General features: G+C 37.3%; 1 protein-coding gene across 1 annotated transcript in view; it reads left to right on the forward strand.

The window, feature by feature from the left end:
- The window catches only part of DNAJC15 (DnaJ heat shock protein family (Hsp40) member C15), a 79,289-nt gene extending 65,677 nt beyond the window's left edge, over positions 1 to 13,612 (forward strand). Inside the window, exon 6 of the mRNA XM_004433628.3 lies at positions 13,383 to 13,612. Within this exon, the coding sequence (XP_004433685.1) occupies positions 13,383 to 13,453 (71 nt within the window). The 3' untranslated portion in view covers positions 13,454 to 13,612. The remainder of the gene's footprint in view (positions 1 to 13,382) is intronic.
- Positions 13,613 to 25,200: the final 11,588 nt, after the last annotated feature.

Here is a 25,200-nt window from a genome sequence, read left to right on the forward strand (position 1 = left end):
TTTCTTTTTCTTACCTAATTGCCCTGGCTAGAAGCTCCAGTACAATATTGAAAAGAAGTTGTGAGAACAGACATTTTTGCCTTGTTTCTGATCTTAAAGAAAAGCATCCAGTCTTTCCCCTATTAGGTATGGTATTAGCTGTGGGTTCTTCATAGATACTGTGTATCAGATTAGGAAGTTCCCTTCTATTCCTAGTTTGTTGTTTTTCTATCATGAAAGAGTATTAGATTTGGTCACATGCTTTTTCTTCATCTATTCAGATCATTTTGTTTTTTGTTTTTATTCTGTTGATGTGATGGATTATATTAATTGAGTTTTGGTTGTTGAACCAACCTTGCATTCCTCAGGTATATCCCACTTGGTCATGGTATATAATTTTTTTTATATGTTGCTGGATTCAGTTTGCTAGTATTTTGTTGAGTTTTTTGCATTTATAGTCATAAGAAATATTGGTCTGTAGTTTTCTTGTATATCTTTGTCTGGTTTGGATATCAAGATAATATATATGTATATTTTGTAATGCCTTATAAAATGAGTTAAGAAGTGTTCCCTCCTTTTCTGTAAACCATCTAGAGGTCTGGGCTTTTCTTTGTGCATAGTTTTTTGGTTTACTGATTCAGTCTCTTGACTTGTTATAGGTCTATTCAGATTGTCTGTTTCTTGATTCAGTTTTAGTAATTTGTGTCTTTCGAAGAATTTTTTAATTTTATCTAAGTTATCTAATTTGCTGAAATACAATTGTTCATAGTATTCCTTTATAAACCTTTTTATTTCTGTAAGGTTGATAGTAATGTCCTCTCTGTGATTTCTGATTCTAGTAATTTGAGTCTGTTCTCTTCTTTTCTTGGTCAAACAAGCTAAAGGTTTGTTTTGCTGATTAACAAAGGTAAAGGCCTCTTTTCAAAGAACTAGCTTTTGAGTTAATTGATTTTCTCTATTGTTTTCTATTCTCTCTTTCATTAATTTCTGTTTTAATTTTTACTATTTCCTTCCTTCTACTTGCTTTAGGTTTACTTTGTTCTTCTTTTTCTAGTGTCTTATGGTTGAAGGTTAGGTTATTGGTTTGAGATCTTTCTTCTTTTTATTGATTTGAGATCTTTCTTCTTTTTTAACACAGGCATTTACAGCTATAATTGCCCTCTAAGCACTGCTTTAGCCGTGCCCCCTAAGTTCAGTATGTTGTCTCTTCATTTTCATTTTTCTCAAACTATTTTCTACTTTCCCTTTTTATTTCTTTTTTAACTCATTGATTGTTCAAGAGTATGTTTAATTTCTACATATTTATTTTCCAAATTTGTCCTTGTTATTGATTTCTAATTTCCTTCCATTGTGGTTGGAAAACGTAATGTATTAGTTCTATCCTTTTAATTTATTGAGGTTTGTATTATGGCCAAGTGTATAGTTTCTCCTAGTAAGTGTTCCATGTGCACTTGAGAAGCATGTATGCTCTGCTGTTGGGTAGAGTGTTCTATAGATGTCTGTAAGGTCTGGTTGGTTTAAAGTATTGTTCAAGTCTTCTGTTTTCTTGTTGATCTTCTCTCAAGTTGTTCTATTTGTTATTGAAATGGGGCATTAATTTTAATTGTTGAATTGTCTGTTTTTCTCTTCATTTCTCTTAGTTTCATATATTTTGATACTCTGTTGTTAGGTGCATATATGTTTACAATTATTATATCTTCTTAATGGATTGACTTTTGTATCATTATTAAATGTCCCTTTTTTATCTCTAGTAACATTTTTTGTTTTAAAGTCTTATTTTGTCTCATATGACTGTAGCCACTGTACTTTTTCTGTGGTTGGTGTTTTCATGATAAATCATTTTTCATCCTTTTATTTTCAGTCTCTTTGTGTCTTTGAATCGAAAGTGTGTCTCCTGTGGACAACATTTAGTTGAATCAGTTTTTTTAATCCAATCTGACAACCTTTTCATTGATTGAATTGTTTAATCCATTTAAATATGTAATGTTGGTGTTGATATAGTTGGGTTTATGTCTGCATTTACTTTTTTTTTCTGTCTTTTTTGCTCCTCTATTTCTCCTTTTCTGCTTTCTTTTGCATTGAGTGAATATTTTCTAATGTAGTGTTTTAATGTTATTAATTTTTTTTCCACTATTTTTCAGTTTTTTTTAAGTGACTACTCTAGGGTTTACCAAATACGTCTCAATTTATCGATTAGCTTCAGATTTATACTAGCTTAATTCCAATAATATATAGAAACATTACTCCTATATAGCTCTATTCTCATTTCCTTCTTGTTTTTTGTTTTTTGGGAGGAAGATTAGCCCTGAGCTAACATCCAATGCCAATCCTCTTCTTATTTTGCTGAGGAAGATTGGCTCTGGGCTAACATCCATGCCCATCTTCTTCTGCTTTATATGGGACACCACCACGTCATGGCTTGACAAGTGGGGCATCGGTCCACGCCTAGGTTCCGAACCCGCAAACCCTGGGCTGCCGAAGCAGAGCACACGAACTTAAGTGTTACCGGGCTGGCCCCTCATTTCCCTCTTTTTATGGTATTATTGTTATACATATTACATCCACAAAGGTCACAAATATGTTATACATACTACATCCACAAATGTCCAACAGTGTATCGTTAGAATTATTACTTTACCCTCTGCTGTTATTTTCTTAGTCCATAATAGCTTTACTCACAAATATGTTATACATACTACATCCACAAATGTCCAACAGTATATTGTTAGAATTATTACTTTACCATCTGCTGTTATTTTCTTAGTCCATAATAGCTTTACTCCTACCCACTTCCTTTGTGCTGTTTCAAGCAAATATATTATGCATATATTATATTTCTATATGTTATAGGCCCAACAATACATTCTATACATATTAGTTTATATAATTGCCTTTTCAATCAGTTAAAGGAAAATATGCATTTATATTGTCTTTTATAATTACATAGTTATCTTTATCAGTGCTCTTTGTTTGTGTGGATTTGAATTACCATTTGAGGTCACTTGCTTTCAGCCTGAAGAACTTCCTTTAGTGTTTCTTCTAAAGTGGGTCTGCTGACAAATTCTTTCAGTTTTTGTTTATCTGGAATAGTGTTTGTTTTGCCTTCATTTCTGAATGACAGCTTTGCTAAGTATAGGATTCTTGGTCCACAGTTTTTTCTTTGAGGACTTTGATTATGTTATCCCACTGCCTCTGGCCTCCATTGTTTCTGCTAGGTCAGCTGTTAATCTTGTTGGGGGTTCCTTTGTAAGTGACACATTATTTTTCTCTTGCTACTGTTAAAAGGTAAACTGAGACATATTAAAAATTTTAAGAGTTTATTTGAGCAGAAATCCGTTCAAACTGGGCAGCACCAAGCCAGAAGTGATTAGGAGCCCTCTACTGACAGGAGCTGGGGGAAGTACTTTTATAGAGAAGAGGCAGAAGCAAAGCAAGGAAATTATTTGATTGGCTGTAGCTTATAAACATTTGCTTTATTTTAAAAACCTGCTTGGCTGTTTGTGATTAGTTGTCCTTAGGTTTTGACTTCTTAACTTTGAGGGATTTACAGGCTTAGTTTTGGTTTGGTTACATAGGCTGCTAAGGCATTTAAAGCCACGTCAGTCCAATGGCCTCCTTATTTAATTAATTTAACAGTACTTTCCAAATTTTCTCCTTGTCTTTGACTTTTAGCATTTTTACTATGATATGTTTGTTTTTAGGTGTCTTTTTATTTGTCCTACATGGGGTTTGTTGAGCTTCTTGGATGTGTAGGTTATTGTGTTTCAATAAACTTGAGAAGTTTTTAGCCATTATTTCTTTAAAAAATTTTTTTTTTCTTTTTTCTCTCCTCTCCTTCTGGTACTCTCATTACATGTACATATGGGGGCTTAATGATGTTCCACATTTCTCTGAGGCTCTGTTCTTTTTTCTTCATTCTTTTTTCTCTCTGATCTTTGGCTTGCATGATTTCAATCACTGTATCTTCAAGTTCGCTAATTCTTTCTTATGCCACTTCAAATCTACACTTGAGCCTCTCTAGTGATTTTTTTTTTTTTGCAATTCTGTGAATATATAATGGCTACTTTGGAGTCTTTTTCCATAAATCCAACATCTGGTCACTCTCACAGGTAGTTTTTGTTGCTGCTTTTTCATGATATGTGTATGGGTCATACTGTCATACTTTCCTCTTTCTTTGTATGCCTTGTAATACTTTGTTGGAAACTGAACATTCTAAATTATATATTATAGCAGCTTTGAGTACACGCCCCCCCTCACACACACACCCAGGGAGGGCTTGTTATTATTATTTTTTTATTTGTTTAGTAACTGGCTGGATTATTTTAGTAAAATTTATATCCACCCACCACCCAGCCCCCAGTGTGAAGTCTCTTACGCCTCCTCAAGGAGTTTTGGGTATGCCCTCAGTCACCCTGGAATGACAGTGGTAATGGTAGGTCTCTCTTACTCTCTTTTCTTCATTACACTCAATTGTTAAACTCCACTATTTGCTGACTACTTACTCAGTTGTTCTCAACAATCCCTGGGACATAAATTTCTCTACAAACTGATACAACCAAATTCTGGCTCCTTTGATAGAACAGTTTCTGAGGTCAGTGTTTGATATTTGTTCTGACCCCAGGAGCTGTCTTATTCCCTAGTTCTCTCCTGTGACTGGCATAGAGTCTAAGCTGTATCTTCATTAGATTCATGAATCTCTTCCCAGTTGCCTTTCACCAGAACCTCCACTGTCTTTGTACAGTCCCCGAGAGCACCCTCCATATTGTCTTTCAAATGAAATCAGTTCCTTTGGGAAGAGATTAGGAGCTGTCTGTTTTATGGCCTGTTTATTCCACAGGCAAAATCGCTGCCAGGACTCTGGAGCTGGGGGTGGGAACTGTGGCAAGCTTCTCTCTGAGTGAAACTCTCACTCTAGGAGCTAAGCATGTGACAGAGAAGCATTAGCCTAAGGTCTTCTTGGCTTGCCTCTCCTGGAGTGGAACCACCATGCCTATGGACTGGGAGAAGGGCTGTTGAGGTCCCAGTATTCTAAGGGAGCCATGCCCAAGGTAGAGCCTCTGTTCTACTTGCCTGGGACTTAGCCTCAGCATCAGGCATCTAGGGGCAGGAAGAGAAATACAGAAGTACTGCTCCTCCCAGAAAGAAAGCCCTCTGTCCAGGAGCTGGGGAGAGAGGAAATTTTGTCTGTGTTCTTGGCTGCAGCAGTCCAGCATGGAGTCTCTGCCTTGCTAAGCTGGTAGGAGAAAAGGAGGGAGCCATTTTGGTTGAAATACCATGGATTCTTGCTTTTCTTACCAAATTTTCATAGATTTTCTCAAATAGATGTTTCTGTTTTATTTTTGCTTTTAAGATCATTACCAGAGGCTTCAAGTGGTTGGGATTTTTTTATATAGTTTTCACCAGTTTCACTGGAGAGCAGGTCAGTGGCACTCCTCATGCCAGAAGTCAATCTACAATCTGCCTCCACATGATTTTAGTATCTTTCTTTTAAGAAAGGTGGTTGGCCTTTAAGAATCCTTCAAATCAGCGGATGGTAATACTTCTTAGTTCTGTCTTACAGTTTTGGGATGTAGACAATTTGTAAGTTTTAATGAGAGTTAAGGAATATACAAAAATCTGTGATCAGATCTAAGAAAGATCCAAGGATAAAAGGGAACTTGTCTTACTGTCAGATTGGTGTGCTAATTAGCTCACATTAGTAATAAATTATACCTAACTTTGAAACAATTGTTAATCATAGAATATTTGCTTATTTTTTCTTGTGCTATTTAGGATTATTTACCCAGATATTTTGCAGATGTTTGTTTATTTTTAAAACACCCACTCTTAATCCACTTGTTTACCTGTTTTGTATATTTCTGGAGTGGTTTTACTTCTGTAAAGCTGGTACTTGTTGCAAGAAAATAATGGAATCGTAACTCATCACTTTTCCTCCTCCTCCTCAAAGACACATGTCTCAACTCCCACAGCTCTCAGAGCTGTGTTGATAATACAAAGAGATCTAAGACATGATTGCTCTTTAAGGTATTTATTATCTAATGGGTAGATAGACAAATACTTTAAAAGATAAATCACAAGGCATGGTTGCAGTCTTCTCAAGAAGGAAGAGGACCTGGGATGGGCTTACAGGCTTGAAGAAAGTAGAAAAAGTTTACAACCACCACTTGTTTAATATGGTAGGAATTTAATGAGCAAGAAATCTTGCTTCCTGGGAATCCTGGCTCCACCTCATATTAACTCTGTGGCTGGTGCTGGGTAAGTTACTAAATTTTTTGTGTTTCAGTCTCTATGTAATGAAAAGAAGAATTGAGCAACTACAAAGGATGGTTGGAAGAACCAAATGAAATAATATATTAGAATAATGCCTAGTCACTATCCTCATCATTGTGTTCTTGATCATAGGTTTGCTGAGCCCCAGTGATTTTAGGACAGTATGAATTTGTAGTGTCATCAAACTACGTGGAGGCTGACATATCTCCAGTATTAGTTTTTCAATAAACTTTTTAAAATTGAAATACATTCATAAAAGTACACTGATCTTAAATATACAACTCAATGAATTATCACAAAGTGAACGCATTTATGTAGCCAGTACTCAGAGTAGAAAATAAAATCATGTAGAAACTCTCTTCATGTACTTTTCCAGTCACTCCCCACTCCCCAAAGGTGACTACTGTCCTGGCTTTTGTTGCCATAGATTAGCTTTTCCTGTTTTTGAACTTTGTATAAGTAGAATCATATAGTGTGTAGTCTTCTGTGTTTATCTTCTTTCTTATTTTTTGTATTTGTTATCTTTGTGAGATTTATTCGTGTAGCAATGAATGCTGTGGTAGTAATTCATTTTTTTAATTGTGGTACAGTATTCCATAGTATGACTATCTTGCCATTTATCCATTTTTTCTTTTGGGTTGTCTCTTTTTCTTACTGACTTTTGGGAACATCATGTGTTCTGATAGTCTAGATATGATACAATACAATAATCTTTGTATTGCAAATATCCTCTCTCTGGCTTGCTTTTACCTACTCTTAATAGTGTCTATTCATAAACAGAAATTCTTAATTTTAATATAGTCCAGTTTTTCAAACTTTTCCTTTATAGTTAGTGCTTTTCTTTTGTTTAGGAAATTTTTGCCTGTCTCAAGGTCATAAAGATAATTTCTGGAACCTTTATTATCTTACATAATTTTATCTGTAGTAAACTAGAATCGATTTTTGTAAATGGTATGAGATAAGGGTAAAGTTTCAATTATTTTTATATACATCTTTGAGTGGTCCAGCATTATTTATTGAAAAGGGCATTCTTTCCCCCAGTGATCTGCAGTGATAGATCACTTTGGAATCACCTTGTTATAAGTCAAGTAACCAGATATTTATGGAAATGTTTCTGTATTTTCTCTCTTTTTCCATTGGTTAATTTCTTTATGCTTGTATCAGTAACACACTGTTTTAATTTGTGCAGCTTCATAACAGATCTTTATTTCTGGTAGTGTAAATCCTTCAAATTTTTTTATTTGAGATTTTTTGGCTATATTTGGCCCTTTGCATTCTAATATAAATCAGGAATTATCTTGTCAGTTTGCATGTGCACATGTGCAAGCACACACACACACACATTCACACACAAACCTCCTGGAGTCACGGTTGGGATTGCTGTGAATCTGTAGACGTATTTGGGGAGAATTGACATCTTTACAATGTTGAATTTTCTAATCCATGAACGAGACATATCTTCCATTTATTTGAGTCATCTTTAATTTATTTCAATAAGTTTTTCAGTTTTTTGGGTTGTAGTCATATATATATAATTTGTTAAATTTATTCCTAGGTATTGATTTTTTAAATGCTACTATAAATTGTTATTTAAAAAATTATATTATATATTTATTTATTTCTAGGACATAAAAAATTTCTTTTTGTATATATTACTATTGTATCCAGCAACTCGTTAAATTTATTTATTAATTCTATGATTTTTGTCTTTAGATCCTTTTGGATTTTCAGTGTACTCAGTCATGTCCTTTATGAACAATAATTTTTCTTTCTTTCTGTCTTTCCAGTCCTTGTTTCTTTTTTTATTGGGAATGGAGGGGAATTTATTACAATGGCTAGAACCTCCAATATAGTGTTAAACAGAAATGATGATAGTAGGTGTCCTTTTCGTGTTGCTGATCTCAGAGCCAAAGGTTTCAACATTTTACTACTAAGTATGATGTTTGCCATGGTTTTGGATAACTTCTATCACATAAAAGAAGTTTCCTTCAATTCTTAGTTTACTAAAAGTTTTTATTATGAATGTACATTGAGTTTTCTGCATCTACTGAGGTGATTGTGTGACCTTTATTCTTCATTCTGTTAATGTGGTGAATTACATTGATTAATTTTCTAATGTTAAAGCCAATCTTGGATTCCTGATATAAACCTAACTTGATTGTGATATTTAGCCTGATTTGATAAGCTCATATTTTGTTTGTTTTTGCATCTTGTTCATCTTGTGATATTTTCATTAGGGTTTGTTACCAGAGGTTTGCTAGCCTCATAAAAAGAGTTGAAATGCGTTTTCTTTTCCTTCTGTTTTTTGGAAAAAATTCACTGATAAAACTGTCTTGGCTAGGCTTTTTATTTGTGGGAAAGTTTTTAAATTAGATTCAATTGCTCAAATAGATATGATTCTTTTGATTTTCCATTTCTTCTTGTATCAGTTTTGATATATTATTATTATCATTATTTTTTTTTTTTTGCTGAGGAAGAGTGGCCCTGGGCTAACATCCGTCCCCATCTTCCTCCACCTTATATGGGATGCTGCCACAGCATGGCTTTCCAAGTGGTGCATCAGTGCGAGCCCAGGATCCAAACCGGTGAACCCCGGGCCGCCGCAGTGGAGCGCGCGCACCTAACCGCTTGTGCCACCGGGCCGCTTGTGTTTTTCCTAGAATTTATTTCATTGATATTTTAAATGCTTTGGTATGAAGTTGATTAGTTTTTTCAGAGAACTAACCTTTGACTTTGCTAATTCTCTTGAATGCTAATTTCTATTGTGATATTTTCCTTGATGCATAGGTTATTTACAAGGATATTGATTAATTTCCAAACATTGGGATCCCCTAGATGTGTTGTTACTAATTTCCAGCTTAATTCCACAATAGTCAATAAGCATACTTTATACCAGTACTTCTCAAACTGTCTGCGATGGAGGACTTGTTTGTTTTTTTCCCAATCTCTGTTGGACTGGCAACTTTTGTAAAGTATAATAAAAATGAATTTATTAGAAAATTGAAATTAAAAAGATATATAAGATTTAAGCCCCAGTTTTTGATTATTAGATTCTACAGATATACACTACTATATCAAATGGCTATAATATTTTCTAAACACTTATTCTCAATTTCTAAACCTACCTAGTTGTGGTCCAGTAACACTTGTCAACCGGCACTAGTCCTTGCAACACACTTTAAATAGCACTGTTACCATTGCGATTTGAGTCTTTGAAGTATGTCGAGACTTGCTTTGTAGCCTAGCACATGGTCAACTTCAGTAAATGTTCCACGTGCAGTTTAAAAGAAGGTGTATTCTTCACTTGTAGAGTCTTTTATGTATGTCGTTTAGATCCAGTTTGTTCATCATGTTAATCAACTTTTTGATATTCTTATTAGTATTTCTTTTTGTCTAATTGTTCTTCTATAGGTGACTGAGAAAGGTATATTAAATCTCCCAGTGATTGTAAATTTGTGTATTTTTCTTTTTGGTTCTGTCCGTTTTTTCTGTATATATCTTGAGGCTACATTATTAGGTATATTCAAATTTACAATTGTTTTCTCTTACCAGTAGATGGACCCCCCCTCCTTTTTTTTTGGTAAGGAAGATTAGCCCTGAGCTAACATCTGTTGCCACTCCTCTTCTTTTTGCTGAGGAAAATTGGCCCTGGGCTAACACCCGTGCCCATCTTCCTCTATTTTCTATGTGGGATGCCTGCCACAGCATGGCTTGATAAGTGGTACATAGGTCCACACCCGGGATCCGAACTTGTGAACCCTGAGCTGCCGAAGCGGAACACGCCAACTTAACCACTACGCCACTGGGCTGGCGCCAGATTGACTCCTTTAACACTATGAAATTTCCTACTTTGTCTCTAGTATTGCTTTTGCCTTAAAGTGTACTTCATCTGATAATTAGTATAGCTTGCCAGCTTTATTTTTGTTACTGTCTTTTTATATTCTTTTAAAAAAAATAGTCTCTTGTAACCAACAGTTTGTTGGTTTATTTATTAATTAACTATATTGAGATATAATTTACGTATAATAAAATGTATCTATCTAAATGCATAGTTTGATGAGTTTTGACAAATGTATACACCCATGTAACCACTAATATAATCAAGACATAGAACATTTCAAAGCTCAAAAGGTTCCTTGATGCCCTTTTCCTTACCAATCCCTACCCCTTGGGCCAATCACCATTTTACTTTCTGCTACTATAGATTAGATGTGTCTTTTCTAGCGTTTCATATAAGTGAAATTGTATAGTATGTACTATTTTGTATAGTATGTACTATTTCACTTCTTGAAGGGAAGATGCAATGCAGAATGTTGGGCTCATCACAGTGCATTTTCCTTATCTCCAAGATCTTGGCCCCCAAGACCTGACTGACTTGGTAGACCTCCAGTGCTTTCATACTGATGTGTTGTATTTTATTCAACTCTTCTAGTTGGTGTCAATGAGAGGGTTGATCTAAAACATAGTAGTTCATGATACCCAAAAGCAGAACAGCTCCAGCAGTATTTAGTGAAGTACAAAGGTAGAGATCAAGTGGGAGCAGGGAATATTCTAATTAAATGGAATCCAGATGATTCCCCCAAGAAATTTGAGCAGGATTGAAAGATTCAAAAGTATATTGTTTCCATTAATATAGGATACGTATCCTATATTGTTATATCAGACAAGATTCAGTGTCAGAAACTAGATGTTTTAAGCAGGAGAACGTTTAGTATAGGGAATTAGTGGTTACAAATTGTTGGAAGGTCTGAAGGACTAAATTCTAGACTTGGCCTACAAGAATGTCCCCCCAAATAATAATCGAGCTGCTCTGTCAGGGAGGCTACTACTTCATAGACTGCCTCGAGAACTGTACAAAAAGCACAGTTGCTGCCACCGCCACCCCACGATCTTGTTTGCTAGCAATGATAGTAAAGAGGCCCAGCGAAAAAGCCTTTCTCTCACTTCAGCCTTCCAGATCTCACAAGATTGTCCCTCACTGATAGATCCTTATTTGAATTCAGCACTACCTGAAGGGAATATACGAATTGTCGTTTTTGATTTCGGAACTTTACCAGGTTTTAGGAAGATAGAATGAGGGTAGAAGGAGAGCCAAACCCAAGTTTCTACCATACACATAAATTAAAAGTCCAGTGTCCCTCTAACTTAAAGAGTGTGAGTGTTAATTCAGTGTTATTCTGAATAAACTTTCAATTTTTTTTCTCTAACATTGCCATCAATAAATATAATTTTTTTTGTGAAGAAGATCAGCCCTGAGCTAACATCCATGCTAATCCTCCTCTTTTTGCTGAGGAAGACCAGCTCTGAGCTAACATCTATTGCCACTCCTCCTCCTTTTTTTCCCCAAAGCCCCAGTAGATAGTTGCATGTCATAGTTGCACATCCTTCTAGTTGCTGTATGTGGGACGCCGCCTCAGCATGGCCAGAGAAGCGGTGCATCGGTGCACACCCGGGATCCGAACCTGGGCCGCCAGTAGCGGAGCCCACACACTTAACCGCCAAGCCACGGGGCCGGCCCCCCAATAAATATAATTTTTAATGAGACTTTCGATCTGCTATGCCTTTGTTTTTTTTCTGTCTGCTAAATAAGCATATTATGGCCTGTGATTTAAATATCCAGAATGCTTATCAGTCAATTAAAGGTTATGTTTGAGTTCAATTAATATTTCGGTATTTGTTAAGGACATATAAGGTGTCTGGCATTACCTTGGTAACTCTGAAAATTTCAACAGCTTACCAAGATTGACATTACCTAATTCCAAGATCATTTTCAAAGATAATCATGAAATCAGTTTGTTTCCTAACCAAGTACATATGGAAACTTTAATCAACTTCATTTGTAATTCTTACTGTATATTCAAGGACACTCTATGATATATTCCCAAAGTGTTTATAGCGATTCAGATCTTGATATGAAAATGTTAGTGGTTTCCTCAAGGGCAAAAAGGTAAATATAGCTTCCGCCAGCATTGCCCTTTCTACTGCAACACCATGTTTGTTGATCTGTTTTCCCTGCTTTCTTTTTCCTTTAGAAAGTGGGTGGTATGATATCAATAAAAGGCCTAGATAAAGTCACGACAATTTACACACCAATACTATCTAGATATATTTTGGTTTGTTGTTTTCTACTAGGTCTTATGATGTTTTCAACAACTAGAGATGGTTTGTACTCAAGGGGAGGAAAAAAAATAAAAACAAACACAAAAAGACTGGTGAACTGTAATATGATTGTTAGCTCAAGCGTTAAGCAATGAACGTGTTCAGGACTAGAAGTCAGAAGGCATATGATGCTTAAATAGCTTTAATGCGACAGTTTGAGGCTAGTATTTTTGTATGTCAAATAGGTTCTGTTTGTGATTTGTAATGATTCTGAATTTGAAATTCACCTCAATTTTCCTCTTCCTGTTTGCAACGTTAGAAGGAATTCAATGCAAAGAACTCTGAAAAAGAACTGACTTAATTTTATTTTAGGACACAGTAAATCTAAGACTGTACTCCATAAGTATTCTAATAGGATCATTTCAGAGAACAGGGAACATTTCCTTTACCATTATTTTTATTATCATTCATTTATTAGTTCATCTGTATTAGTAAATATGATTTTTAGAACTAGTTAGTACATAGTTACCTTTTCTAATATGTATTGTATTTTTGTGAAAATGTAAGGTTTGGTAAGACTCTGAAAGATCCTTTGGATTGCTTTACCTCCTTCAGAAAGATACCCTCCTTCATAGATGAATGTTCTTCACTTTAAAAAAAAAGTCTTGAAGAAAGACCATTATTTTATTTACCTAACCATCCATTTAATTTCAGAAAATTCTCTGGTCAAATATTTGAATGGTAATGTCTGACCAAAGAAAAGTTTGAGTGTTCTTCAAATTATTCATGATCATAACTTTCTTTCATATTTTTCTCAGAGGTTATCTTTGATTGTCGGTTATCTGTAGTGCTTCACTAAGTTTAATTTATGTTGTTGTGATTTCTAGCCAGCTTATAAAATAATTTGTCAGAGATGAATGTATGGGAAAATATCAGAGAAGTCTAATTAAGAGTAATTTTTTTTAATTTGAGATTTTTTTAATATGTCAATAATGAAGTGTATTTAATGCGTTTATTTTTCTTTGTTCTCTCAGGTGGATCTCCTTACTTAGCAACCAAAATAAATGAGGCAAAAGACTTGCTAGAAGCAACCACCAAACATTGATTGATGCTCAAGGACCACTCTGAAGGAAAAGAAGGGGGAACCTAAACAAAAGTTCTATAAATTAATCTAAACCATGGCCTTGATAATTTTCATACGTGTACTGACCACAATCATTTATTCCACGATTAAGCTATATAATAATAAAAGGTTAATAATCTATATTTTTATTATCTTTAAAGAGATACCTTAAAATTATATAACTGATCTTTTTCCTTATTTTCTTCCTTTCTCTGTGATAATCATACCTTTTAAGGTTTCTGTTCTGTTAGTCCTAAACTTTCCTCCCAAAGTATGATCATCAGTAATGTAACTGGGATTTGTGAGCATTGAGTAGAAATTTTCTTACTGCTTATATTTCTCACTGCTTATATTTCTTACCCACATTGTCTCTTGTTTCCTCGGAGGACGGAGGACGTTAGTACTCTGCCTGTGTAAGGTGCTTTAAATGTTTTGAGACCAAACACTGACTGCCACCCCATGGGGAGATTATCTGAAACTTAATGGAATTTACTAAATGGTGTTTTATAAAGTAGTAGTTAGGACTTTTTAAAGAACTCTGCTCTCCCTGGGGACCCTATAACTGAAGTATGAGAACTTAGAGAGCTACTAAAATGATTAAAGATTTACAAAATGAGCCCTATGAGGAAAGACTGAAAGAGCTAGGAGAAGTCTGAGGAATTCCTATTTAATTATGGTCTTCTGGTACTGTATATTTATTCAGTTATTCATTTCACAAATATTTATTGACCGCCTATAATGCATAAGGCACTGTAGTGGGTCCTCTGAGAGTTACAGGTGTGAACCAGTCATGGATGCTGACGCAAAGCAATTCATATTTAGAGGAAAGATAAATCACATGAACACTATTAGAGAGGTACAGATTATATGCTAAAGAAGTTCAAAAGAAGAAAAGAATATTTTAAACTGAGAGCATCAGAGGGAGCTTCATAGATGAGTAGCATAGAGCTGGGCTTGAAAAACAGTGAGAGATATACCATATGATTGGTGAGTCAGAGTTGTTTCCCCTCAGATCAGTCAGAATTAGCAGAAATAGGGTATATTAATTAGTGTGATTAGAGTGCAGAGTTTCTCAAAAACAAGGGATGGACACATGGTCTTCAGCTGGCCCTGTAATTTACACTGCATTAAATTGTTTTCTCAAAACGGCCCCTGGTCATCATCACTTTATTCCAAAGGTGAGAAAACAGATTCAGATACAGAGTACCAGCATTATTTTCCAGTGCTCCTTTACAAATCCTAGGTTCATCTCGGGTAAACTAAACTACTGTATTTCATTTATCTTAAAATACTTTTTTAATATTCTAGATGCATCTTTCAATTTATGACATCTTGTCGTTCGGGAGTATCAGTGTTGGCAATATTGACATATTGAGCTGAATAATTCCTCTGTATGGGAAGCTCTCCTGTGCATCGTAGGATTATTAGCAACATCCATGCTTGTACCTACTAAAGGCCAGTAGCACCCATTCAGTTCTGACAACTAAAAATGTTTGTAGACATTGCCAGGTGTTCCTTGGAGGGCAAAATCACCCGTTTGAGAGCCACTGCTATAAATGTTAAGTATTTTTTCTTTTGGTATATAAAATAATGGCCTGACTTAAAAATGATTGAATCTTAGAATCACTAAAATGTGGTTCTTGTTGTAAAGTCCCCATGCCTATCCTAATTTTCTTGTGCTTTGGTGTTTTTCATTTTTCCACTCACTATTATCCCTGTACCTCGAATGCCCTCCTAACTCCCAGATCTCCACATGCCCAAAGCCTAGGGATATAGTTCAAGGCCAAGCAGAAATGTATCCTTCCTTTTCTGGTGCTTCCAGCAGAAGTAATGTCATGAATTGTCAGCCCTCTGAGAGCAAGAACCATATCTCTCTCATCACTGCTGCATTGGCAGCCAATAAATATTTGTTGAATGAATGAATAAATTCTCATAGCACTTTATTCCTCACTTACGGTATTTACAGCTTGGTACTTTGTGAAACAACTCTTTGTGTAACATGCCTTACTTCTGCGAAAGTGCAAGAACCTTTAAAGCATTAATCGTCTCTTTCATCCTTGTAACGTCTCTTTAGTATGGAGCTGTTGCACGTAGTAGACATCGTAGAGTTGTAAGTACTAAGAAAATGTTTTCTGGATTCTATGCTTCAGAAAATGTTACCGCTAATTTTGAAAGTTATGCTAAGCAATATTGGGCACCCTCAGGACATTCCTTTGAATTATCATATTTTCTAATCCATACTGTATTTATAAGAATTTGAGTCCCCAGCATTAGCTTGGAATTTCCTTTGTTCCCATTTTCCTGCCAACCATGTGCCCAAGAGTCAGACAGATCTGGTTTTGAATACCGTCCTCCTGTTACGTGATCTTAGACAATCTGCAAGTCTGTAATTGCCTCGTCTATAAAATAGAGAAAGTAATAATCCTATCTAATAAGATTGTTGTAGCAAGTAAGGGTGTGTAAAGCATTTAGTCATGTAGCAGATGCTCAAAAACTATAATTATTGCTTCTTTCACTGCCCCATTTAATTCTAAATCTTTTAGAATACCTTGAATTAAGGTTTGAGGTGTGTTCCAATAATCATTTATTTTACTGTTGAATCTACAGTTTGGGTAGTACGTGGTAGAGAAGCTCATCTCTATTCTATGCAGCATCAACTGAGGCTGCAGGAGCCACTTCATGTGGCTGGCAAGTTAGGACTAGCTGTTGGCTGGGAGGTTAACCTGGGCCTGGCAAGGAGCCTCAGTTCCTCTCTACATAGGCTTCTCCACAGGGCTCCTAGAGTGTCATCATACCGTGGTGGCTGTGTCACAAGAAAAAGTGGTCTGAGAGATAGGAGGAAGCTGCAAACTCAAACCTGAGTCTGAAAACTGGCCGTTGTTCCAACAGTCATAGAGCCTGCCTAGATTCAAAAGGAGAGGATATAGGGGACTGCGAAAGAGTTAGTGGTCACCTTTAATATGCAGCAGGGCAGGATTTGGATTTTTTTTTTTTTTTTTTCCCTCCTTAATCTAATCAGTGAAAGCATTGACATTGCTTTAAAAAAAGTTTCAGGAATGTAGAACTGAAGTACAACTAGCTGGAGTAGTTTCAGATGATACAACTCCTATTTTAGGTAGATATTAATTCAGTAGTCATTCTCTAAATGGCAGTGTACTTATAAAGTTGGATTTTGAATAGCTGCCCACCCTCAACTCCTTATTAACTGTAAAAGCTTACTTGAATGGTTACCTACCTTCAATAAAGATTGCTTTTACATATTTGCTGTCATTGCATATTCTTCTTAATTAAGTTCTTTGTTGAGATTGCAGCTTCTGTTTATTCTTACATCTTAGATGCAATCTGAGGGAGCAGGAAAGACCTTTTAAAAACAAAACAATTACTTCCCAGATTCCAGAGAAGGTGTAAGTCAAATGGACAGTTAATTAAAGGGGAGCACAGAATGCCATTTAGACTGTAGTTGATGGTGCCAATCCCTAGCAAAAAGTCAAAAGTGGAGAGTTTAGTAAGGAAAATGTATGTTGATTGTGGAAGACATTGTTTTATTTAGTCTTCAAATCATTTCCTTTATTTGGTTTGAGATGCATTTTAGTCATTCAGCAAATATTGAACACTTACTATGTCAGGCAGTAAAGATATAAAATAAGTTCATTGTTAAAATGTGTAGTATGCTCAAACTCAATAGAAAAAAACAGATTCTTAAACATAGAACTTTTTTTTTTGCCTCATACTTTTGAATTAAGAAATATTAAGGGTTGTGTTACTGGGCATGCTTATGATTACCCAGCAGCGTCATTAGAAATAACATATTTCATCCAAGTACAGAAATCCTTTGGTTGTCATGAGGAACCTTGAACACAGAAAAGAGCTTTTGATGTCATGTCTTCACCACATTTGGCAATTAGCTTATGGTAGTTTATTGACATTTGTGGGAGAAAATGAATCAGCCTGGCCCTTAATGTCAAAAATATGAAGTTTCTCTGACTCAACCCACTCAGGATGAGCTACAGAGGCTACAGTGAGAAGTTGAATATCCAAGTAGGCCAGCTTGTTTCACACAGTGGGAACCACACCATCCACAAGCACTCTGCACCTTGCCCAGCAGTCACTCCTGGATGAAGGCCCCTGGCTACAAGGAGGATTTGATGGCACTTAATGTCAGCATCATGCCGCCCTCCTAATGGAAAGGCAACCCAAAGAGCATATCCTATTAACACTAGATCAGTATCTTGTCAAAAACGTTCCATGAGTTATGAGCCAAAACTTTATGGTGGAGTTAAACACATTAGGAAATAAGAATTTTTGTTAGTATAATTTATTAGCTGGTAAAGTTGAAAAGGTTCTCTGGACTCATTTTTCAGGTGGATTCTAAGTGATTTGGATCATTGCCCCCCCTCCCACCCGCCCCCGTGAAATTGCTGGGTATGGTAGACAAAATGTTCCTTCTAATGATTTTTATGAGCTAACTAGCTACTGTTCCCAGCTGAGTGCTCTTTTCCTTTTTTTGTTGCTGAGCAAAAGAATTTATAAAAAGTTTTTTTTTTACTAAAAACCCTGCTCAATTGAAATGCAAGTTCATTAAGTACTGTTCGTTTCTCTTCCTGCTGTAATAACCCTATCCCCCTCTGCTCTATTCAACAGTGCCTAGCAGCACTGGTCAACATTTTAAGTCTGAACAGACTATTATATAGATACAGATATGCAATCTCCAACATCAAGAGGGAGTTTAATTTCACATGGGCAGAATATGATCAATCAGGCTAGATGCTGGCCATAAGTTTGAAAATAGTACCTTGACTTAGAGGGAGAAAACGCCACTGGAAAATTAAATCAATAGTGGGGAAGTTAGATTTTGACAAGCTGAAGATCACGTTGAGATACTGGGTCAGTATTGATATCTAAGCTATAGTGCTAAAGATCAGGAAATTAGAATCAGCTCGTTTTCATAAATCCAAAGTATTTTACTAATAATAGCTAGTACTTGTTGAGCACCGTGTGCCGAGCATCCTACACATTCTCTCTCAATTTTCATAGCACCCCTAAGACATAGGTACTATTATTATCGCCATTTTACAGATGAAGAAACAAAGGCTAAGAGGAGTTGAGGAAATTTGCCAAGATTACATAGCTACTAAGTGATGGGACTGGGATCCAAATCCAATTTGGTTTGACTCTGAAACACTTGCTCTTTTTTTTTTTTTTTTTTGGTGAGGAAGATTATCCCTGAGCTAATATCCATGCCAATCCTCCTCTTTTTGCAGAGGAAGATTGGCCCTGGGCTAACATCCGTGCCCATCTTCCCCTGCTTTATATGGGATGCTGCCACAGCATGGCTTGACAAGCAGTGCGTTGGTGCACACCCGGGATCCGAACATATGGACCGCGGGCTGCTGCAGTGGAGTGCACACACTTAGCCGCTGCGCCACCAGGCCAGCCCCTGAAACCCTTGCTTTTTACCTTTTGATTATATCGCACTAATTCTAGATATGTGGGAATCATAGAATGAAGGAGTTTGCATGGCTCTTGCTCATTCTTTGATGGTTGTGACCTTGGGTTATAGATTGCAAAACTAGGTTTATGGAAGGATCCTTGTCATTTGGCATTATGAGCAAGGAGTACTTAATAATGTCTTGAATTCTGCCCTGGAAGCTTGTGATATCCGTCCAGCTCCACATAGCAAAAGTTCAGTTGTAGAGTTTGGCAGTGTGGGTTTCTCTGACTTAGAGTGGGGATGGAGGAAACTTTGATGAGATTTTATTTGAAACATTCATGGGCAAGAGCTTTCAAGGAGAACATCTAGAGCAAGGTTCAGAAGACAGCTCATGGAAATGAAGCAGCAGACCTTGGGAGAGAAATAAAGAAATTGCTCAATATAATAAAGAAATTGCTCAATATAATAAAGATGAGAATAAGAAGGCTGAATTTATTGAAAGGAGCAGAGAGGCAATGAAAAAATTAAGGTTAAAAAGTGAGACAAGTGGAGGCCAGCCAGGTGGCCTAGTGGTTAAGTTCAGTGCACTCCACTTTGGCAGCCCAGGTTCAGTTCCCAGGCGTGGACCTATACCACTCATTAGCAGCCATGCTGGGTCAGCGACCCACATACAAAATAGAGGAAGGTTGGTGACAGATGTTAGTTAAGGGTGAATCTTCCTCAACAAAAAAAAAAGTGAGATAACTGAAACGAGAAGAGATAACTTACAGCATGTGAAAGGTAATTGCAGTGCTCAGTAGAATTTTCAAAAATTGCTTCCAAATATTCTCAACTATGGACTGGGTTGTTTGTTCATGCCATGCTTTTATGCCAAGTTCCAAAATTATATTGTACACAGTTATAGGGTTGTCTAGTAGAACCCATAGAACTTTAGTCACCAATCTAAGAATGTGTCTTTGAGATTATCACTTAACTTTATATGCTTTCAGCTGCTCTAATCAAATGATGGAAAGGTTTCTAATTCCTCATAGCAGACTTGTGAGTTCCTTGAAAGTTAGATACACCTATATTCAAAAAGAAATGCATTCCAAAGCCAACTCCATGGTCTTTCCATTTATCTACTCTTTTGGATTATCAGTGCCTTTGCTCTGTCCTCCTATGAATGTAGATAATAAAGAGTTGACTTTAGAACTGTTTACATTTTGACTTCCGTGCCTCTGGAGTAGGATGAAATTATCTAATAATATTTGTCCTCTGGTGGTGCGATGTCAGACTATATTTGCATAGTCTGCCTCTCTCAGCTGTCCTGGAATGTTGTATCATGCAGTGTTGCAGAAAGAGCAGCATGTACACAAAGAAATGCAACCTTCCCTAATTAACCCCCCTTGGATCTGACTTACGCCCTGTTCGTCAGCTTCTCGGTGCTTAGGTATTCAGTTGGCATTCTATTCTATTCCGTTTTGTACTCAACTTATACTATCTGCTTGTTTGGGCTTTGTTTCCCTTGTAAACAGGTCTTTTTTAGTCCAATATGTGAAAATGTGGATATAAACAAAGAAATACTGTTGTGTTTTGCTTTAAAATTGTAAAGGATAGACTGTAAGATACTTTTATCTATCTAGTTTTCCCAACACAGTTAAAATTAAATCTGACTCACTAAAATTGAATTTACACTCAATTTTTTCCCTTGTACAGCTCTTGAAGAAAAGACGCTAACCTTCTGTGTTAGATAACTTCATTCTACGCTGAGCTCTCGTGCAGGCACTGCTTGTATTCCTTGTAGCCCTCCCTGCTTCATGAGATGCTTGGCCCAGTGGTCCCCCAGGACACAGTATTGATTGGTTTGCCTCTAAAGGCAACTCTCAGAAAGCAAAATCATAGACGTGGATTTTCTTAGAAGCCATTAATGAAACTTAGGTTTTTACCCTTCATACCAAAATAAGCAAAGGAAAAAAATAGATATCAGCCCAACAATACTTTAAAATTGATTTTTGAATTTATCTTCTAATGCAAATATCAAAGAAAGTGCCTGGGTCCTTGGTTTGTTTACTTATTTCTTGCCTCGGGTATCTTCATATCAATTTTTGGCCTGCACTACTTTTGACTGCATAAGGAACTCTAAACATAGGCATTGGTAATAGAAATGCTGACACAACCAAACTGTCACCCCTAGAATACATTATTGAATATGTCTGCACAAATGCCTGGATCCCATACTTACTGCAAGTGAAGAATAAGGCCACTCTTCAGTTTCCAGCTCCTAAGAGAAGGAGAGCACAGATGGATGTGCCCTCTGTCCCGCTCTCTCACCCTGTCATCTTTCCCCCCACCCTGACACCGTGCCCCATGAAATGGTCACATCTTAGTTATCTACCAAGGCCAGTGAGACATTCAGTGAGAACAGTGAATGTCGCAGTCACTTGGCTGGCCTGGGAGGGTCTCGTGTTGTCAAGAGGCACCATCCTGTGATGGGGAAGGAGGACTGATTGTGTTGGGCTAACATAACATAAAGGTCTGTCTACCATAAAATACAAGCTTGAATTCTGTTTTGTCATGGGAGGAATATGTTTTCACAGCAGTCTGGTGAATTAAGAATACACAGAATCACACGGTGAACATATGTTATATTTGACTCTGTTGAGGGGATTTATGTAAGGAACATCAATTTTCTGTACAGACATAATTGAGAACATATTACCAAGATATGAAAACTGCAGGAATATGAATGGTGTGTGGGATGTTAAATTTTAAGAAATGTAATGAAGGGGAAAATCTGAGAAAACCTGAAAACACGAACTGATGAAATTATTAAATTTTTGCTCAAAATATATGTGAAGAAGCTATTCCCTACATATAGTCTATGTAGAAATACAAAGACAACTAGCTTATGTTGATGTGTTACCATCCTCTTTTTTGGATTGAATTTTTAACAGAGCAAAAACGCCTCCAGGGCAGTTCCTGGGGTCTGGTGTGCGGCTCAGTAATGCTCTCAGCTTGTTACAGCTTCTTCCCTTAGGGCTGAGTCAAGTTTCTGGTGCCAGCAGATCTGGGGGCCGCTTGTATTTCCTAATATCAAGGGAGGAGGGTGTTTTCCCCCAAAGTCTGGCTGACAGTTACTCCTGGGGAAAGAAGAATAATCTGGCTGGCAAATTTGTCACCCGTCTAAACTGACCGGAAAGATCTGGAGGCACGAACACCTAGTTAGTGGAGGTCAGCAGGTCAGGCCATAATTGTTCAGAGCCTCATTCACTGGCCACATTGGAATTCTGCAGTATAAATTGGCTTTAGGGGATAAATTGATCAAAAAACGTTGAAGTATTTTTAGTGTTCAGGTTACAACAAGGGTTCTGACTTTCTAGATTCAATGAGGAAATTGACTTTGCTTAACTTTAGGTTTTGTGTCCCCCTTCCAACCCCCAACAGCAACCATTTCTTGTTCTCAAGACTACTTAGCCTGAGACAGAGCTTTAGGTCTTTGCCGTCTGGGAGTTATAAATCCGAAAGGGCAGTGGAAGTTTTTCTCTCTCCTAATAAGCCCAGCTGCCTTTGTTCTTTCCTACTCTCGGTCTTTTTTCCACTCCTGCACGGGTTAGACCTGCGTCAGCCTGCGAAGCACGCATAGCATCGGGCGCTGGGGCATGATTCCTGCCTGGCCATCCGTGAGCTCTGGTCCATAGCCCAGCTCCCCAACCAGCCTGGCCTTGTTTTCTCCTGGAATACCACCCACCTTCCTGCCAACAGAGTGAGATGGTGAGACTAATGAGAAAGGAATGGGAAATAATGAGAAATGCATGGAATGTTCTGGATGCCTTGAAGAGAGGTGTTTGTTCAAGGCATTATTAACATTTTTGTGAGGAATAAAACATTGATTTTTCATCCAGGAACCATTTGCATTTGCTCAGAGTCACTAGAATGTTGAACCTTTCTCTTTTGTAAATGGGTGAAGTGCCTCACCCACGGCCTAATAGCACAGACTTTGAAGTTGCTATTTTTTATTTCTAGCTCCAGGCATGAATCTTTGCTCCATTTTGCAGGTGGCTGGGAGATCTTCTATTCATTTCAATCTGTCTTGGGTAATACTGCATTATTTTAAGTTTTCTTTCTGGGGCCTGGTGTATGAGTTAGCCAGCGTCGAGCACGTGCTCCATGGTGAATGTGCTGGATAGGCTCCATGCTGCACGCTTACCGCACAATGGATTTAAAATTTTCCTTTACACCCCAGCCAATCAGGTGTCCGACTGCACCTTGAAGCCAATTAGTGTTTTCCACAGAGCCAGGTGCCAAGCTGCCGGGTGACGTCTGCAGGTGACTTGCATTGCTCTACTGGCATCCGCATGTGTTTGGCTCTATATGAAGATGTTTTTCACTTGACACGGAGTCATCTTTGGTCTTATTCTCCACCCACCCCATTAAGCAGACACACCTTCTCATGTCACCGATTTGATCCACTTTCAGAGGAGGACGGTGCCTAGTGTTTCTCTTCCTGGTGCTAATGTTTATGCGGATGCCTCTTGGGAAACTGTATCCACTCATCCAGAGTGCTTTCAGAGGGGAGGGGGCAACAGATCTTGATGTTATTATCCAGGCATTTTCCGATAATATTGCATGTCTAACCAGATCATCCAGTAAAATTTATTTGAGGATTTTGTGTTTTCCTTTTTAAAAAATGTTTAAAGGTGGCACTTTTTCTCAAAGAAAGAACATACCTGAGTACCTGTAACTTTGAGGACTGAAGACTTGAGTTCTAGTCCCCTAGCTCTGCAGCTAATGAGCTATGTGACTCCAGGCAGGACACAGCCTTTTCTGAGCCACTTGAATTAGCTGCTCTCTGAGGGGCACACAGCTGATGAAGGAGCATGTGTCCCCGAGTCACACAGACCTACGTTTAAATCCCTCATCCACTGTCCATTATCAGAGTGATCTTTCTTAGGGAAGTTTTGTAGCCTTTCTTTCGATTTCCTGACCCATAAAATGGGTATAATATGTGTCTCAGAGGGTTATTTGGGGAGTTCAGTGATTTCATAGATATGCATGTGCCTGCATAATGCTCGTACATAGTAGCTTTTCCAAAAATCTTCATTTTTACTGCTTATCTCTTTGGCTCTACTGGTTTTTTATTTCAGGTACTGCACAAATATTACAACAATAAATGGATTTTTTTTAAGTATGAATAACAAATTGCCAATATTTCCAACATTCTAACATCAACCATTTTCTTTTTTCTGGGGCTCCTTCCAGTACATCTTAATATACAGCCTTAGGAATTTGTCTTATAAGAAATGCCTATGGACAAACATGCAGATCTCCAGATTGGAAATCACACTATAGTATTTTACAATGACACTGTAATGAAATTAGAATATTTTTACTAAAATAAATAACGGATTATCCATACTTGTGATTAAATATGTTGTTTAATAGCTGAAAAACCACAAGAGAATTTAGAGGAAAAAACAGGCATTTGGCCAGGTTTATGGCAAGGCAATGTCTGATAGTAACAACTGTCAATGGAGTGCTTGAATTTGTGCCAGACGTTCTTTATATACATTCTCTCTTTAATCCTCACAACCCACTTAGCTAGGTATTTTAATCTCCATTTCATCCACGAAGAGGGGTTCAAGAGCTTAAGCACCTTTCTCCAAGTCACGATTAGGAAGGAGTGGAGTTGGATCTGCTCCCAGGTGGTCCAACCCTGAAGTCCATCCTCTTTCCCTGATCCTACTGCCTCCCGGGGAGCACTGCCAGCCGAGTACAAAACTTGCCATTAAGATTCTTAGCCTAAGTTCCTGAGAACTTCACTCCTGGCTTAGAGTGGATGCTGGGAATTTTATTAAGTCTCTTCGGGGTGGTCATTCATTCCAACATGATCAGTCCAAGGACCTCCCTACCCCTCAGGACATTTGTCATTTGTCATGTTGCGTTTAGGACGCCAGAGGAGGCATCCAGCAAAACAAACAGGAGGCATTTTTGTGACAAATAGACTTAAGAGGCTAGAGCTGGAACTGGAAAAGACCGTGTGGGTCTCCAGGCCTCCCTTAGGTGCAGTCTGATGGATTTCCAGATCCATGGCATTTTTTAAGCACTTGATCACCGCAAAGAGGATAAACGCTGTAAGTTAAAAGGGATGGCATCAGATCTGGAGGAAAGAGTGAATGTTACCACTTTCATGTCCCCTCCATTGGGAGATGGCAGGTTTCTAAGAACTCAGGCTTTGGAGACAGACTAATGTGGATTGAAATTCTGGCTCATAACACTTCCTTGCTCTGTGGCTTTGGACACATTACTTAACCTCAATGAT

Source organism: Ceratotherium simum, chromosome 10, assembly GCF_057802395.1.
Source record: "Ceratotherium simum simum isolate JZ-2026a chromosome 10, ASM5780239v1, whole genome shotgun sequence".
NCBI lineage: Eukaryota > Metazoa > Chordata > Mammalia > Perissodactyla > Rhinocerotidae > Ceratotherium > Ceratotherium simum.